The following is a 14,326-nucleotide window of genomic DNA, read 5'->3' as shown; positions in this document are numbered from 1 at the left end:
CCCCACCCTGTGAAGTATTTATCTCAGTAAGGAAAAGACTAAGAAGATACTTTAAGTATCTGAGAGGCTGTCACACAGAAGAAGGATTAGACTCGTTCCATATGGCCACAGAAAAATAGAACAAGGCTATTCAGAGAGGTGGGTTTCAGGTCAAATGTTAACAATTTTTCAGGATGAGATGAACATTGAGGAAGAAAGTCTGAGAGCGTCTAAATGAAAACTGATAACTGAACTCTCAGATCTCAAATAATCACAGAATCCTAGATTTAGCAGTGGAAGAGAACTATCCATTGTTTGGAGATGGAGAAACTGAAGTAAAACATTGTTGGCATGTTATTGAACCTTCTCCAAGTACCTAGGACAGAATCAGTACACAAGTCACCTACATTGAAAATTATTAACAAATGTGGCACCATTTCAGAGAGGCTACAAGACAAGCATCCAGGCTCAGTCATTTTCAACTAAATATCAAGGCAGAATATCAGCATACAAATTAACTACACAAAAAGTAAGTGATAAATGCATGATCACTGTTCATTCCTCCTCTGTTCCTTTTTGGGAAGGTGGGTTCTCTCATAGAGATTCATATCCAACATCCATTATGTTTTATATACTTGTTTTATATACTAAGCATAGACAAGTCTGTCTACACTAAAAATTAAGAGACATGGGAAATAGTTTTATGTAAACCAAAATATATAAAACAATGTTATAGCATTTAGGATTAGCATTAGCTAATTAGAATTTAAGAGCATTTACCTCTGCTCCCAGACTGAGAGAGATGATCTCATTCTCAAAAGCAGAATGGGTGTCAATGTGAGGAGGAATTCCTGAAACAGAATTGGTTAGTAGGTCATTTTCTTTTCTTTCTTTTTAAAAATCTATACACACACACACACACACATTCTCAATGTGGGCTTATATGCCTGGCACACAAGTGTTTAATAAATATTTGTCGATTGATTAAGTTATATTTAGTATAATAAAAAGCTCAAGCAAAATAAGAAAAGTATTATAATTTGAACTAAAAGGAAAAGGTAAGGTAAATACGACTTCCCAACTTGGAACAAAACACACTGGGTTGTCCTATGTCTTAAGATTTAAGAAAAATTCTACAGGCCTAAGTTCAGCTCATCAGATTTACTTCTTACTTGAGACTCTGTCTGGCCCTACTAGAGCCCAAGAAAAAGTTGGAGAGGAGAAAGGTATAGGAGTGGCCAGGATTCAGAAAGATTTCAACTGCTGAAGCATCAATGCCACTTCATCACAGTGGATTTTAACTAGGTGTGAATACAACCTAAATCATAGATAGAAATCAAATCTAAGGAAAGCCTTGACTGAAGGAATGGTTTTCTTCTTTTCTGTTTACTCACTCTCTAAAAATCAATTAATTAACTGCCTGAGCATTTATTTTCCCTAAGGGAAAACACTGACCATAGTAGGGGAAAGTTTTAAAAAGCATTTGAGACAGTCTTTCATCTCAAGGAGTTTATATATTCCTTACAATAGGCTGATATAATCCAAATATCAGATGAGAGTGTTGCCAGATTAGCTGAAATCAATCAAGGCAACAGTGCCAAACTCAAATGCAGGAAGCATTCTGATTTAGAAAACTACAAATTGACATTATCTATACCGTATTGTATTTTAATTTATTTATGCTTAAACAGTTTCTGATTACATTTTAATCCAGTTCAAGTCACATTCCAAGAGTTCCAGGCTGCCCCCAAAGTTTGACAGCTCTGACTTGGGTATTTCCTGCAAGTCTCTGAACCTAAATTTGCTATTTACAAAGGTTCTGGTGTGGGAAGAAAAGCAAAGTCATCTGACTATTGCCAAATCTTCTCACAATCATTCATCATTATATCTATGCCTCCCCCACTGTTGTTCATTTCCCTTCTGAGCTCATCTTTTTCAATTAATTATTCATTTTTTCCTTTTCTCACATTTTAGGCATTTAAAAAACATTCTCTAATGGAAACAGGAGAGGAAAAGAGTTCCAGACAACTATTTTTAATAGAATTGCCAGTATTTTAAATAAAAGTTCCACACAGCTTCTAGACTATTTGTTTTGGACCAAGGTCAAGCAAAAGTAATTAGTAAAGGTGAAGCAGTAATAATTTTTGAGGCAAATATGATAACATAATAATAATAGGACATTAATATTCTTTAGGGTTATTTTCTTTACTTTTAAAAAAATGAAATATGGGCTTTGGCATATTCAAAAGAAGTACTCACCCTGTCCAGGTTCATACTGATTTACTGTCAACTGATCAGGGATGTATTTAATGTGTCCTTCTTTCAAACACTTCTCTAAAATACTGTTACAAATATCAGGAAGACCTACAGTTAAAATTATAAGTATAAACATTAGACTAGAAAAGTATTTACTAAATATTTTTGATACAAGGAAAGAAATCAAAGCCAGTGTAAAAAAAAATACAGGTATGTTTTACTCTAAATCTAATAGCTAGATCCATAACCAAATAACAACAAAGAAATACAAAACAAACTATTCATGCTGCAAAACAAAATACCAAATATTTTTAAAATTTTACAATTTTTAGGTTGCTGCCAAAGATTTTAAAGCAAAATTCAAGAATTACTAGTAATTTTTGCATTTTTTATAAAAGAATAAGTCCCTCACAGTGATGAAGTGATAGGTCTAACAAGAACGTAACTTTAAAAAAACCAATAATACATTTTGGGGCCTCTAGGACTGTAATTTCATTGTTGTGGAATTTCCCTCAGTCAATGCAGGTTATAATTTATAATCTTAGAGGATTGTCATTGAAAGGTTCCCCAGAGTCATGTGGCCAGTATGTATCAAAAGGACTGGAGCCTGGCTTTTCCTGACTCCAAGGCAATCTCTCTTTTTTAGAACTTCAATGTGACTCTCTAATATAGTTATATTTTATTTGTTATTTATAATATGTTTTAAGAAATAAAACCCTAAAAATTAAAAAGGATTGCAGTAAAATTAAAGTTTTAGTGCCAGGTATTTCTTTTGTTACCATATGGATACTAATCATTCTTGGGGGGGTGGGGAGAAAAGGAAGGCAGATGATTTTTTTTTTTTTTTGCTTTTTGGAGGGCAATTGGGGTTAAGTGACTTGCCCAAGGTCACCAGCTAGTTTTTGTGTTAAGTGTCTGAGGCCAGATTTGAACTCAGGTCCTCCTGATTCCAGGGCTGGTGCTCTATTCACTGCACCACCTAGCCACCCCGAAGGCAGATGATTTCAATTCATCTTGTCTCATCATCAATTCACCTGTCTCTTGATTTTTCTTTTTTCCTCTCAATTCTGAAGGATTTAATATACAGTTGAAGAAACTATCCAAAGCACATGGAGTTATAAAACCTGAGAGGTGGAAGATAGTTCAAACCCTTCATTTGAAAAATGAAGGACTAGAAAGTTCAGAGTAAAGTGACTTGCTCAATATCACACAGCTATTCAGTAGAAAATCTTCTGGGACCAGAACCCAACTGCCCTGACTCTTAAAAGTCCAGGATTCTTTCTGATATATTATGCTCCTCTCTCCTTTCTTGTATCCCACTTAAATTATATGCACAGTTTATAGCATCATAAGATCAGAGACTTAAAGATCTAGTTTAATCCTCTGACTTTTGAGGTAAGACAACTGAGGCTCAGAGAGATCAAGTGATTTATTTTCCATCAGATTCTGCCCCTCTGAACTTCTCTATCATGCCCCTCAGCCACATACCTTCTAATCTAATCCAGTTTAATCCACTTTTACTAAGTGCTTACTACATACCAGGCACAATGCTAGGTGCTAGGAATACACTTAGAGGTAAAAGGGGGTTAAGTGACACGTCAGGGCCGCACAGATGGTGTTGGAGGCCCAGTATTCTACTGATTGCACCATCTAGCTGCCTCACCTTCTTCTCCCTTCACCTACTCCTACCACACAACCCTTTTCAGCTTCAACATTTAAAATGTGTTGTTTTCCCCATAAGAATGTAAGCTCCTGGAGGAGAAAGACTGCCTTTCTTTTTGCTTATATTTGTATTTCCAGTGCTAGGAGAGCATCTGGCACATAGTAAGCATTTAATAAATTCTTGTTGACCAATTGGTTTACTGACTTGCTCATGGTTATATAAAGCATGAGGAGCAGGATTTGAACCCAGGTCATTCTGACTCCACATCCAACACTCTATCCACTATATCTTACAATTATTTCAATTATACATGATAGAGAATATCTTCAATTTTTGCTTTCATCTTCAATTTTTGGCTTTAATGAGATAATTCCTGAATTTTCATTCTAAATCTCTGGTCATACCACACACAATCAAATGGCACCAACTTTATTTAACTGTGGCCATGAGTAGTCAATTTCCATAGTTATTTTCAAATGCCAGTAATAACAAAGTAAGGAGCCTCCCCTCAACTAGAATATAGTTATTATGTAGGAGACCTCATTTTCCACAGAGTACATTACAACTGAAATGTGGTATCAATATCTTTTAAAAATATCTTACCTCCAGGTAATGGCTTATCCTTATCTACATTGTTGTTATCATAGCGAAATTCATACCCATAATGCTTTACTTTTCTATGTTTTAAAGATTTCTGAGCTGTAAAAAAGAGAAAAAGAAAAAGAAAACAAAGTGATTTCTTTGGGGAAAAATACTTAGCCTTCTTTATATGCCTCAAAATCATCCCTGTGCAAGAATTCGCTGAGGAAGCTGCAGTATTTACAAACAACTCCCTCTGCTGATGAATTCAACAAAATTAACCAAATATCCTGCTTTTGTACCCAGTACTCCTTCCAGTCTAAAATTGTAACAATTAAGATTTCACCAGATGGCTGGTTTAAATACTATCCTGCCACTCACATTGCTACTAATGAACTGGAGAGTTTTAAATCTGAGAGAGTACTCAGAGCATTACAGACTTAAAGAGAGTATATTAGGTTCTTAAAACTGAAAAAAAAAGAGTTTGAAATATCTGAGGTTCTAACTATGAGAAATGATGAGACAACAGTCTTCCTAGTTCTTATAGGAAATCTGCACCATAGGGGTAAAGTATTATTAGTATAATTTGGTTAACTTTGGGAAAAAAATACGAATACCAAGAATAACTCAGAATTGAGTTATGAAAGAACAGGAGCCCTTAGAAAAGTTTGCCATCAGGTGGAAATCCTTCTTTGGTCAAGATCCCACCAGGGACTTCTTTTATGGCATGGGCCAGGGGTGGGGAACCTGCAGCTTCAAGGCCACATGTGGCCTTCTAGGTCCTCAGGTAGGACCTTTTGAATGAGTCCAAGTTTTACTGAAGAAATCCTTTTAAGTGAATTTGTTATGTGAGTTTGGATATCATCAAGGACCAGTACAACTAGAAAAAGAGGGAGATCAGTCATTTAGAAAGAATGTGGAAAACCAAAAGACAGACAGAACACTACACTGGTATCTCCAAGATACCAAAGGAATAAGAATAAGGTCTCTAGTACATTGTGTGAATTCTTCACAAAGGATTTATGGAAAGGCCCAGGCAACCATGGTACAGGATGAGAAGCTATGACAAGGTGGTAAGCTATACTGAAGACCTGATATCACTGAAAATATGTATCAATCAGAGTGTGACAGAGAAAAGCATGCAAGACAGTCACTTAAAGAGATCTGCAGAGATTTGATTTCCCTAACTTTTACTTACCATTTTGACCAACAGAATTATTGGTCCAATCAATACTTTCCAATAACATTTTCTCATCTTCAGGAGAGACAATTTCTTCCACAATCATGAGGCCTGGAGGTAATATTGGAGGTCTGAGATCTTCCCAATGCACTAGAGAAATAAAATGAAAACAATTGCATACAAAATAGTAATTCCATCCATATATCTATATTTCATGTCATAAATTCCCTAAATTTCAGATATAGAATATAAAATTTGACCCAAAGTTATATATTACATATGAAAAATGCAAAAGCAAAAAACTAAGAAAAAATATGAGTTTTGCCCACTATCATAATCAGTAACAAAGAAAACAACCCTTACTTAGGTATTATATTTAATAGTGATTAAATTACTTTTTCAAATCTCACACAAGAAAAAAATCTGTATCAAATTTTTTAAATGCTCAAAAAAAGGCCTCTTTGAATGAACTATCAAGTATTCTCCAGTCTTCTTTTTTTTTTTTTGCTTTTTTTGGAGGGGCAAAGGCAGGGCAATTGGGGTTAAAGTGACTTGCCCAAGGTCACATGGCCACTAAGTGTTAAGTGTCTGAGGCCAGATTTGAACTCAGGTCCTCCTGACTCCAGAGCCAATTCACTGTGCCACCTGGCTGCCCCATTCTCCAGTCATTTCCTACACGAGTCTTAATGTATAATTACTTTTCCTAGAATACTGGACACTAGGTTATACTCAACTACAGGAAATGAAAATTAATACACTACTCTCTAAGAAAATGATAATATCAAAAAAGAAATTTTCCATACTATCCTTTAAACGGCTCCAACTATAATTGCAATTCTGAAAGGATATCTGATTAGGATGCAAATATAGAAAATAGGTACAGGGAAACCCATGCTTAAAAGTATTTTTCGTTGTTTAGTGATTTTTTAGTTATGCCCAATTCTTCATGACTCCATCTGGGGTTTTCTTTGCTATTTCCTGAGTCTTCCTGACGCCAGGCCTGGCATTCTCTCCAGTGTGCCACCTACCTGCCCCTTAAAAGTATTAGGGAACAAAAAAATGTCTACTAGAGACTAAAATACCTTTAAGGATACCTTTAAGGACACATGGTATATACAAATATATGCAACCACAAGCTGGTACAGTGAAAAGACAGTAGACTCTGGACCAAAAGACCTAGATTCCAGTCCTACTGTGGCTTACACAATAGTTAGGCAGTGATGTGGCACCGTGGAGAGAGGGTGGGACTTGGGGTTAGGAAGACCTGACTTCCATTTCTGCCTCAGACACTTACTACTTGTGTGGCTCTGGGAAAGTCACTTGACATTTTTGGGACTCAGTTTCCTCAGCTGTAAAATAAGGATATTAGTACCTACCTTAGAGGGTTGTTGTGAGGATCAAATAAGAGAAAATATGTAAAGTACTTTACAAACCTTAAAGTCCCATATAAATATTAGCTAATATCATTATCATCATCATCATCTTCATCGTTTTATGAGTTTGGGCAAATCACTTAACTCCTCTAAGTCTGTTTCCTCGTGTTAAGAACAGGAAGAATGCTAGCACTGTGTACTTCAACTGGATCATTATGAGAATAGAAATGAGATGTTTCCCTAGTACCTACAGTTGCTAGTACTCTTACATTCCTTGCCCTCCTCAAGTTGCCTTGCCTTTACATTTTTGTGTAAATGCTCTATCTTCCCAGTAGAAAACAAACATTTTAGGGGCATTCCTTCCTTGCTTTGTCTTCATATGCCTAGGGAATGGCACAGTATCTTACACAGGATAGGTGTTTAATAAATTCTTGCTGTTGAACTGAAACGAACATATGGAAAGGATTTTGGGAGGTTAAAGTGTTATATAAATGTAAGCTATAAGTCATAAATCTTAATGGGATTTCATTGTATTTTATCAACACAAGTCCACTATATTCTGGTATGTTGCACAAATGACATATAGATAAAACCTTGTGAATGGCTTCAGTTTAAAGAAAAATTTGTGCTTTAGAATTCTTCGAACAAAACATAAATCAACTATGTATTTAAATAAAGCTTTCATTTCTCTCTGAAATAGTAGAAAAAGTAAAAACATTTTCTGAATTTGCAGCTCAGTGGGTATTCACTACGGACAAGTACCAAAATCATTCTGATTTTGTCTTATTCTCATTCACAAAGTCACAAATTTATAAATGTGAGTGCAGCAGCTTTGGAATTTTGGTAGATTCTATTATGCATTTCAGAGAAGAAAAAGCTCCTCAATTCACTTACTCTAGGTTACTGTTTAATAAGTGTCCTTAATAGAGATGAAAGAACAAGTGACAGGAAATGATAGGGACAATATTTAGCTTTCTAATGAAAACTATTTTCCTAACTTTAATTTTTAAATATTTATTAGAGGCATAACAACCTCAGACACAATCTAATCAAAGATAGGGAGAAGTCTAAGTTTAGACCATGGATTTAAAACTGGAAAAATTTTGCAATTAGGCAGAGATGAAATACAACATATTTTTTTAAAACATTCTCTAAAAATGATCCTTCAAAATTTCCTTTTAAAACACATTTCGAAGCAACGTAAATTTGATCTATTAAATTCTTCCCTTGGAGGACAAGTAAATATAGAGTTCCTTCCCTTTCCTAAGTTTAAGCACATGGCCATGGAGGGTAATCCTCAACAATTAAGCTGAATCTCAAAATGACTTTAGTTGATTAAGTACCATGATAGGTACTATGAATTCCATGATGATTTAATATACTTCAATTGGACATATTTGTACTATCAATAGAACCAACGGTGAAATGTTGCTCATTACTTTCAGTTGTTTCAGTCCTGTCCAACTTTTCATGACATCATTTTGGGGGTTTTCTTGAAAAGATACTGGAGTGGTTTGCCATTTCCTTCTTAAGCTCATTTCATAAGTGAGGAAACTGAGGCAAACAGGGTTAAATCATTTGCCCAGGGTCACACAGCTAGTAAATGTGTGAGGCCAGATTTGAACTCAGGAAAATGATTCTAGGTCCAGCACTCTATCCACTATCCCACCTAGCTTCTCCAATGTCTAAACAGACCTGTTATTTAACTAATCTTCATTTTATAAGCCCCAATTTATTTATTTATTTTTGCTTTTTTTTTTTGAGGGCAATCGGGGTTAAGTGACTTGCCCAAAGTAACACAGCTAGTAAGTGTGTCAAGTGTCTGAGGCCGAATTTGAACTCAGGTCCTCCTTACTCCAGAGCTGGTGCTCTATTCAATGCGCCACCTAGCCACCCCCAATATAAGTCCCAATTAAAAAATAAAAAAAAATATGAACCAAGGCAAAATCAAGAATTGTTCTCAGAAAATAAATAAATAAAATACCTTTTTCCACAAAGTTTAAGTACAGAGTGATATTTTGTCCCAAGTCATCTACTATTTCCTTTCCATTGAGGATTACATAGGCTTTTTTGGATTCCTCTTTGGTCCTATATCTTACAAAGGAGTAGGGTTTGTTAGGTGGCATCAAGAGAGCTTCCACCGATCCACATCTCTCTAAAACCCTAAGCAGCTGGGTCCTACTCACACCATTACCCAAACCTCCATTGGCAACAACAAGGCTCTAATTAAAACAAAACAACAAAAAAAGCGATATTAGCAGTCAAAATTGATTTATCCTTAAGAGTATTTTACTAATACAACAATGCCAGAAGGAAAAAATGAATATTGTTTTATAATTATTCAATGATTATTTGGTTTAATAGTTTTATACAAAAAAGACCAAAATACAATTAATTTGATACTCAGTGTCTATAGCAAATATCAACTTATTGTAGATGTTCACGTTTGATCAAACATCAAGGATGTTTGAAAAACGAAAACATACATATCAGCCCAAATTCAAAATATGGATCTTCCTTTTTAACTATAAATAATATAATCACACAAAGACATCCTAAAACAACTATTTTATATTATTTCCAAGAACAGCTGAGTTTTTAAAAATTACACTTAAAAGCAGTATTAATTATACATTCTATTTAAGATGAAACACATGTAAAAAGTCGTCCAATACCTAGCTAGCTAAATTAACCAATGTACAGCTTCACAAAGTTCCTTTCAAAGTTTTCTATAAGTAATATACATCATCCACAAGGCACAGCACTTTCACCAAATGTGATTTTTTTTTTGCTGCCTTGTACTAAACTTTATTCAAGGAAAGATTTTTTTCTCTCCTTTGTATTTTTCTTCTGATGACACATCCTTTTGGTCTCAACCAAAAGTCCTTGAACAGAGAAAAATCTGCTGTCTAGTCTGGATGATACAATGACCTTTACTTTATCATCTACTACTTCTGAGAATATTAAAACAGAGTAGAAATAAGCCTCTCATCAAGGATAAGATTGGTTTGTGATTCACCAGACCTTCACAAACAAAAACAAGTTGGGAAATATAGGTCTCTGCCATAAAAACTGTAAAAAATGAAATTTGATGACAACAAAAATAGACAAGATAATCTCTCAAGGCCGAACCCCCCCCCCCCCAACACACGCGCATGTGTGCACACACACACATAGACACACACACACAGAGGAATCTTGCTATAACAATAAATACTTTAGAATTCAATTTCATATATCTAATACAGGTCCTTTCTGGACTTAATTAATAAAAAAAGTTTAGTCTATGGCCTGACAAAAGGACCTTATTATAAGATGGTTATTTAAGACTGCACTACAAGGCAAATTCATGTGTGTGTGTGTGTGTGTGTGTGTGTGTGTGTGTGTGTGTGTGTGTATGTGACAGAGACACAGAGTGTCACAGAAAGCAAGACAAAGAGATTGACAGGTAGACAGGCTCTCAGGCTGGAACAGCTGGTGACTGCCAAGGTTCCAAAATTGCTCCTTTTGGAGGAAAAAAAGACATATAGAAAGCATGTGAGAAAGAAAAAGAACAAAGCTGGAAAGAGGAATTTATTTTCTTATTTTATGCCTCTTTCCTCATTTTAACCCTTCAGGTATTAGCTAGAGATTTCATATTAATGCTTCAAGTCACTCACTGTTCCTCTCTAACACCTTACTTTGACAAACCTAACTTTAACCTTTAGTTTTAGCTAAAGGATAACAAACTCATCTCAACATTAGCCACTGTTTCATTTTTAATTGTGAAATCTATAGATAAGTGTATTTCTCAGATATGATCTGAAAATACAATCTTTTTTAAAATCCAGAAAGTTTGGTTTAAAACTTGAGAGCTTCAATGATTTTCTTCTAAACACTAAATATTTATGGAGCCCCTAATGTATTCACAGTACTTCTCTTATCTGTATGGCAATAGTTCTCAGAGAATATCCTGAAGACCACTGGTTTCCTTTAAAGATCTTTTCTAAGTCATTTGTAGATCAGTCTAAAAGTTAGAGCATTGGTTCAAAAGTCAGAAGATCTGGGTTCAAAACCTAGCTCTCCCATTTACTATCTGGATGACCACAGGCAATTCAATCAACCATTCTAGGACTAATTTTCATTATCTGTAAAATAAGGGCAGTTAGACTAAATGACCTCTCAACTGTCTTCTAGTTAATGATCGTATTAGCTGCATCTTAGAATAATGGGTTAATATTTGAAAAATACATTTTCCACAGCATGTGAATCATTGTCAAAATGTACAAAAATGAAGATTTTTTTCCTAGATATCCAAAACAATTCAAAAAAAATTTTTTTTTGCTTTTTGGAGGTGGGCGGGCCGGGCAATTGGGGTTAAGTGACTTGCCCAAGGTCACACAGCTAGTAAGTGTTACGTGTCTGAGACCAGATTTGAACTCAGGTCCTCCTGACTTCAGGGCTGGTGCTCTATTCACTGTACCACCCAGCCACCCCTCAAGTGTTTTTTAGGCCAGATAAAAGATCAACAATTTATTTTCTCCAGGAGTCAAAGGCATGTGGGAGATCAGGTCTATAAAATCTTGTTTTGTCATGGTTGTCATCTCCCAAAAAGTTGAAGGGAAATGTGTTAAATGCTAAAAACTTCAAAAAAGAAAAGATCCAAGCAGCCAGGAAAGACTGGAGTACAGTTTGCTTATTGCAGAAAAGCCTCAAACATAAAATATGAGGTTCCATTGTAACCTCACTCTTCAGGTGTCCCCTGTGGTTTGATCAAGGCTGGTAAACAAAGCCAGAAGAATGTGAAAAATAGTTTAAGAATCTCTTAACTTCTTCTCTTCCCATCTCTTTTCTTATTATTATGTTGAATGGTTCTTGTCTAAGGAAAATAAAAAGCAAGGCCCTGCAGCAATCAGAACATCTTGCAGCAGACAAGGCATCCATTTAATCCTTTGGTTACTTCAGTTACCTCAGGAGAAACAGAGCGCCACTGGTACAGGCCGAGGTGCAGGTGGAGGGAGGGCAAATGGCTTAATATCTCTGAACTTTTTTGAATATCTCTTCATCTAATATAGTTCCTTAAATATACTTAAGCACTAACTCTATTTAAAAGTCATTTAATCTGTCATCTTATTTCCATCCTCTTAATCAGAAATTTCCTTTAAATTCTCCCATTATTAATATTCAGCTCCTGTGCTAGGCTTCTTATCTGCAGTCATATTGCCTCTCAACAAATAATGTCAACTATGTTGTCTACTCATAGGTTTGTTTTAAATTCATTAGGAGTCTCCACATTATGATACAGAATGGACCAAAACTGAAATAATAGACAATAGCAATACCATGTTGCATTCGCAATCCTTTTGAGGCAACATAGCATAATGGAAAGAGTTCTAAAATTGTAGTCAGGAGACCTGGGTTCAAAACCTAACTCAGTCACTTATTCTCTGGAGCCCTCACAGAGGTTCTATTTCATAATGTATAAAATGAGGCTAATAATGGTTGCATCATCTACCTCACAGGGTTATTGGAGGGTGCTCTGCAAATATTGAAGCACTATATACATGAGTTATTATCAGTTATTAATATATAGTGTTTCACTTGATCTTCACAATAATCATGTGAGATAGAGTAGATATTCCCATTTTAAAGGTGAGGAAACTGAGGTTCAGAAACATTAGTTGATTTGCCCCCTCAGAGTAAAGTGACAGAGTAGGAACTAGAATTCAAGTTTTCTCTAGTCCCCAAAGTGATACCATCTCCTAAAACATAAGCTTCCTCCAGCTACCCAGCAAAAGCAAAGTGAACTAATATGGCTGAATTATATATGATTACACAATTATATATGATCATGATATGGTCCCAAGCAGAATGTTAAATAACCCTAAAGTGTAACTAAAGTAAGACATCTCCTCAAACCTATTTCACTAAAGAGGCTATTAATATTTGAAAGTAACATGGCAGTTACATTTACAATCAGGTGATAATAAAAGTTTTGAGGCACCTCAGTGGTGTGGGATACACTTTCGATGCCTTCATGTCTCAGCAACGTGTGTCTAGCTTTGGTTTGTTTCCTCAAGAATTTCTTCTTGGTTTTACTAAGTTTTGGATGACTTTGGTCGTTGTTGTCCATGATGGCACTGCAGAAAAATATGAATGGAATATTTATCTTCAAAGCACAATTTTTTTCTTCCTTAATAGTATTTTATTTTTTCCAATTACATGTAAAGACAATGTTAAACATTCATTTTTTAAATAAAATTCTGAAGTTTAAATTTTCTCCATCCATTACCTCCCCCCTCCCTAAAATGGTAAGCAATTTGATATAGGTTATATATATGCAATCATGTAAAAATTTCCATGTTAGTCATGTAAAAGAAGAAATACTATGTAAAAAAATTTTAGTTTGCAAAAAGAAAAACACAAAAAATAAAGAAAATGAAAATAGCATGCTTCAATCTGCATTCAGATTCCATCAGTTCTTTCTCTGGGTGTGGATAGCATCTTCCATAAGTGTCTTATCAAAGCACAATTTTTAAAAATACTATTCCTGCCTTGTATACCTTGTACCTTCCATTCATGTCTCACTGCTCCCTAGGTTCCTTTGATTCCTTAGAATTCAAGCCCAGATTCCCAACCACACAATATTGACAAGAAAACATCAGTGTTAAATATACAAATCCTGAAATATTTATAACAGTATTTTTTTTTGTGGTAGCAAAGAAATAGAGATAAAGTAAATACTCATCAATTGGGGGATGGCTAATGAATAGTATATGATGGTAATATTACTGTGCTGCAAGAAACTATGAATATGATAAATACAGAGAAGCATGGAAAGATCTACATGAATTAGTAATGCACGATGAAGTAAACAGAGACAAAAAAAAACATACACAATGACCACCAGATGCCTAGACAGCATGCAAAATGATTTGAGGCAGCAAGGTGGTGCAATGAATAGAGTTCAGGATACGGGACTGGGAAAGCCTGAGCTCATATCTGGCTATTGTAGCAGCAAGCACCCTAGCATACCCAGGATGACTGCTTGCACAGGTTCTTAGATCTGCTTTTTTAAAGGAAAGCAACTCAAAATGGGTTAACAATCTTATTTTAATCAAACATATATCATTTACCTAGTTCAGGGGAAAAAGTCAGCACTCTGAACTTCAGAGAATACAATCAGAGGTTACAAGCAAACAAAAAATATAGACAGAGAAACAGACCAGCAGACAGTGCTTCCAGCTGTCTGACCATTACATCCATACCTGGTCAGTTACCAGAAAGAAGCACCGACATCTGAGTTTTCAAAGGGGG

The 14,326-nt window shown here is 35.3% G+C and overlaps 1 protein-coding gene across 2 annotated transcripts in view; it reads right to left on the bottom strand.

Annotated features, from left to right (window-relative positions):
• ALKBH8 (alkB homolog 8, tRNA methyltransferase) overlaps positions 1 to 14,326 on the bottom strand; it is a 50,715-nt gene that overhangs the window by 31,192 nt on the left and 5,197 nt on the right. For both annotated transcript variants that reach the window (XM_069080729.1, XM_069080730.1), the window contains 6 exons: positions 13,014 to 13,149; positions 9,015 to 9,252; positions 5,676 to 5,807; positions 4,502 to 4,597; positions 2,239 to 2,343; positions 760 to 830 (listed from right to left, as the gene is read on the bottom strand). In XM_069080729.1, the coding sequence (XP_068936830.1) occupies positions 760 to 830; positions 2,239 to 2,343; positions 4,502 to 4,597; positions 5,676 to 5,807; positions 9,015 to 9,252; positions 13,014 to 13,149 (778 nt within the window). The remainder of the gene's footprint in view (positions 1 to 759; positions 831 to 2,238; positions 2,344 to 4,501; positions 4,598 to 5,675; positions 5,808 to 9,014; positions 9,253 to 13,013; positions 13,150 to 14,326) is intronic.

Source organism: Petaurus breviceps, unplaced genomic scaffold (genome assembly GCF_028583685.1).
Source record: "Petaurus breviceps papuanus isolate PSGF00001 unplaced genomic scaffold, PetGlider_PUasm1.0 91133, whole genome shotgun sequence".
Taxonomy (NCBI): Eukaryota; Metazoa; Chordata; class Mammalia; order Diprotodontia; family Petauridae; genus Petaurus; species Petaurus breviceps.
Note: the sequence above shows the minus strand (reverse complement) of the source record. Positions and strands in the feature narration are given on the sequence as shown.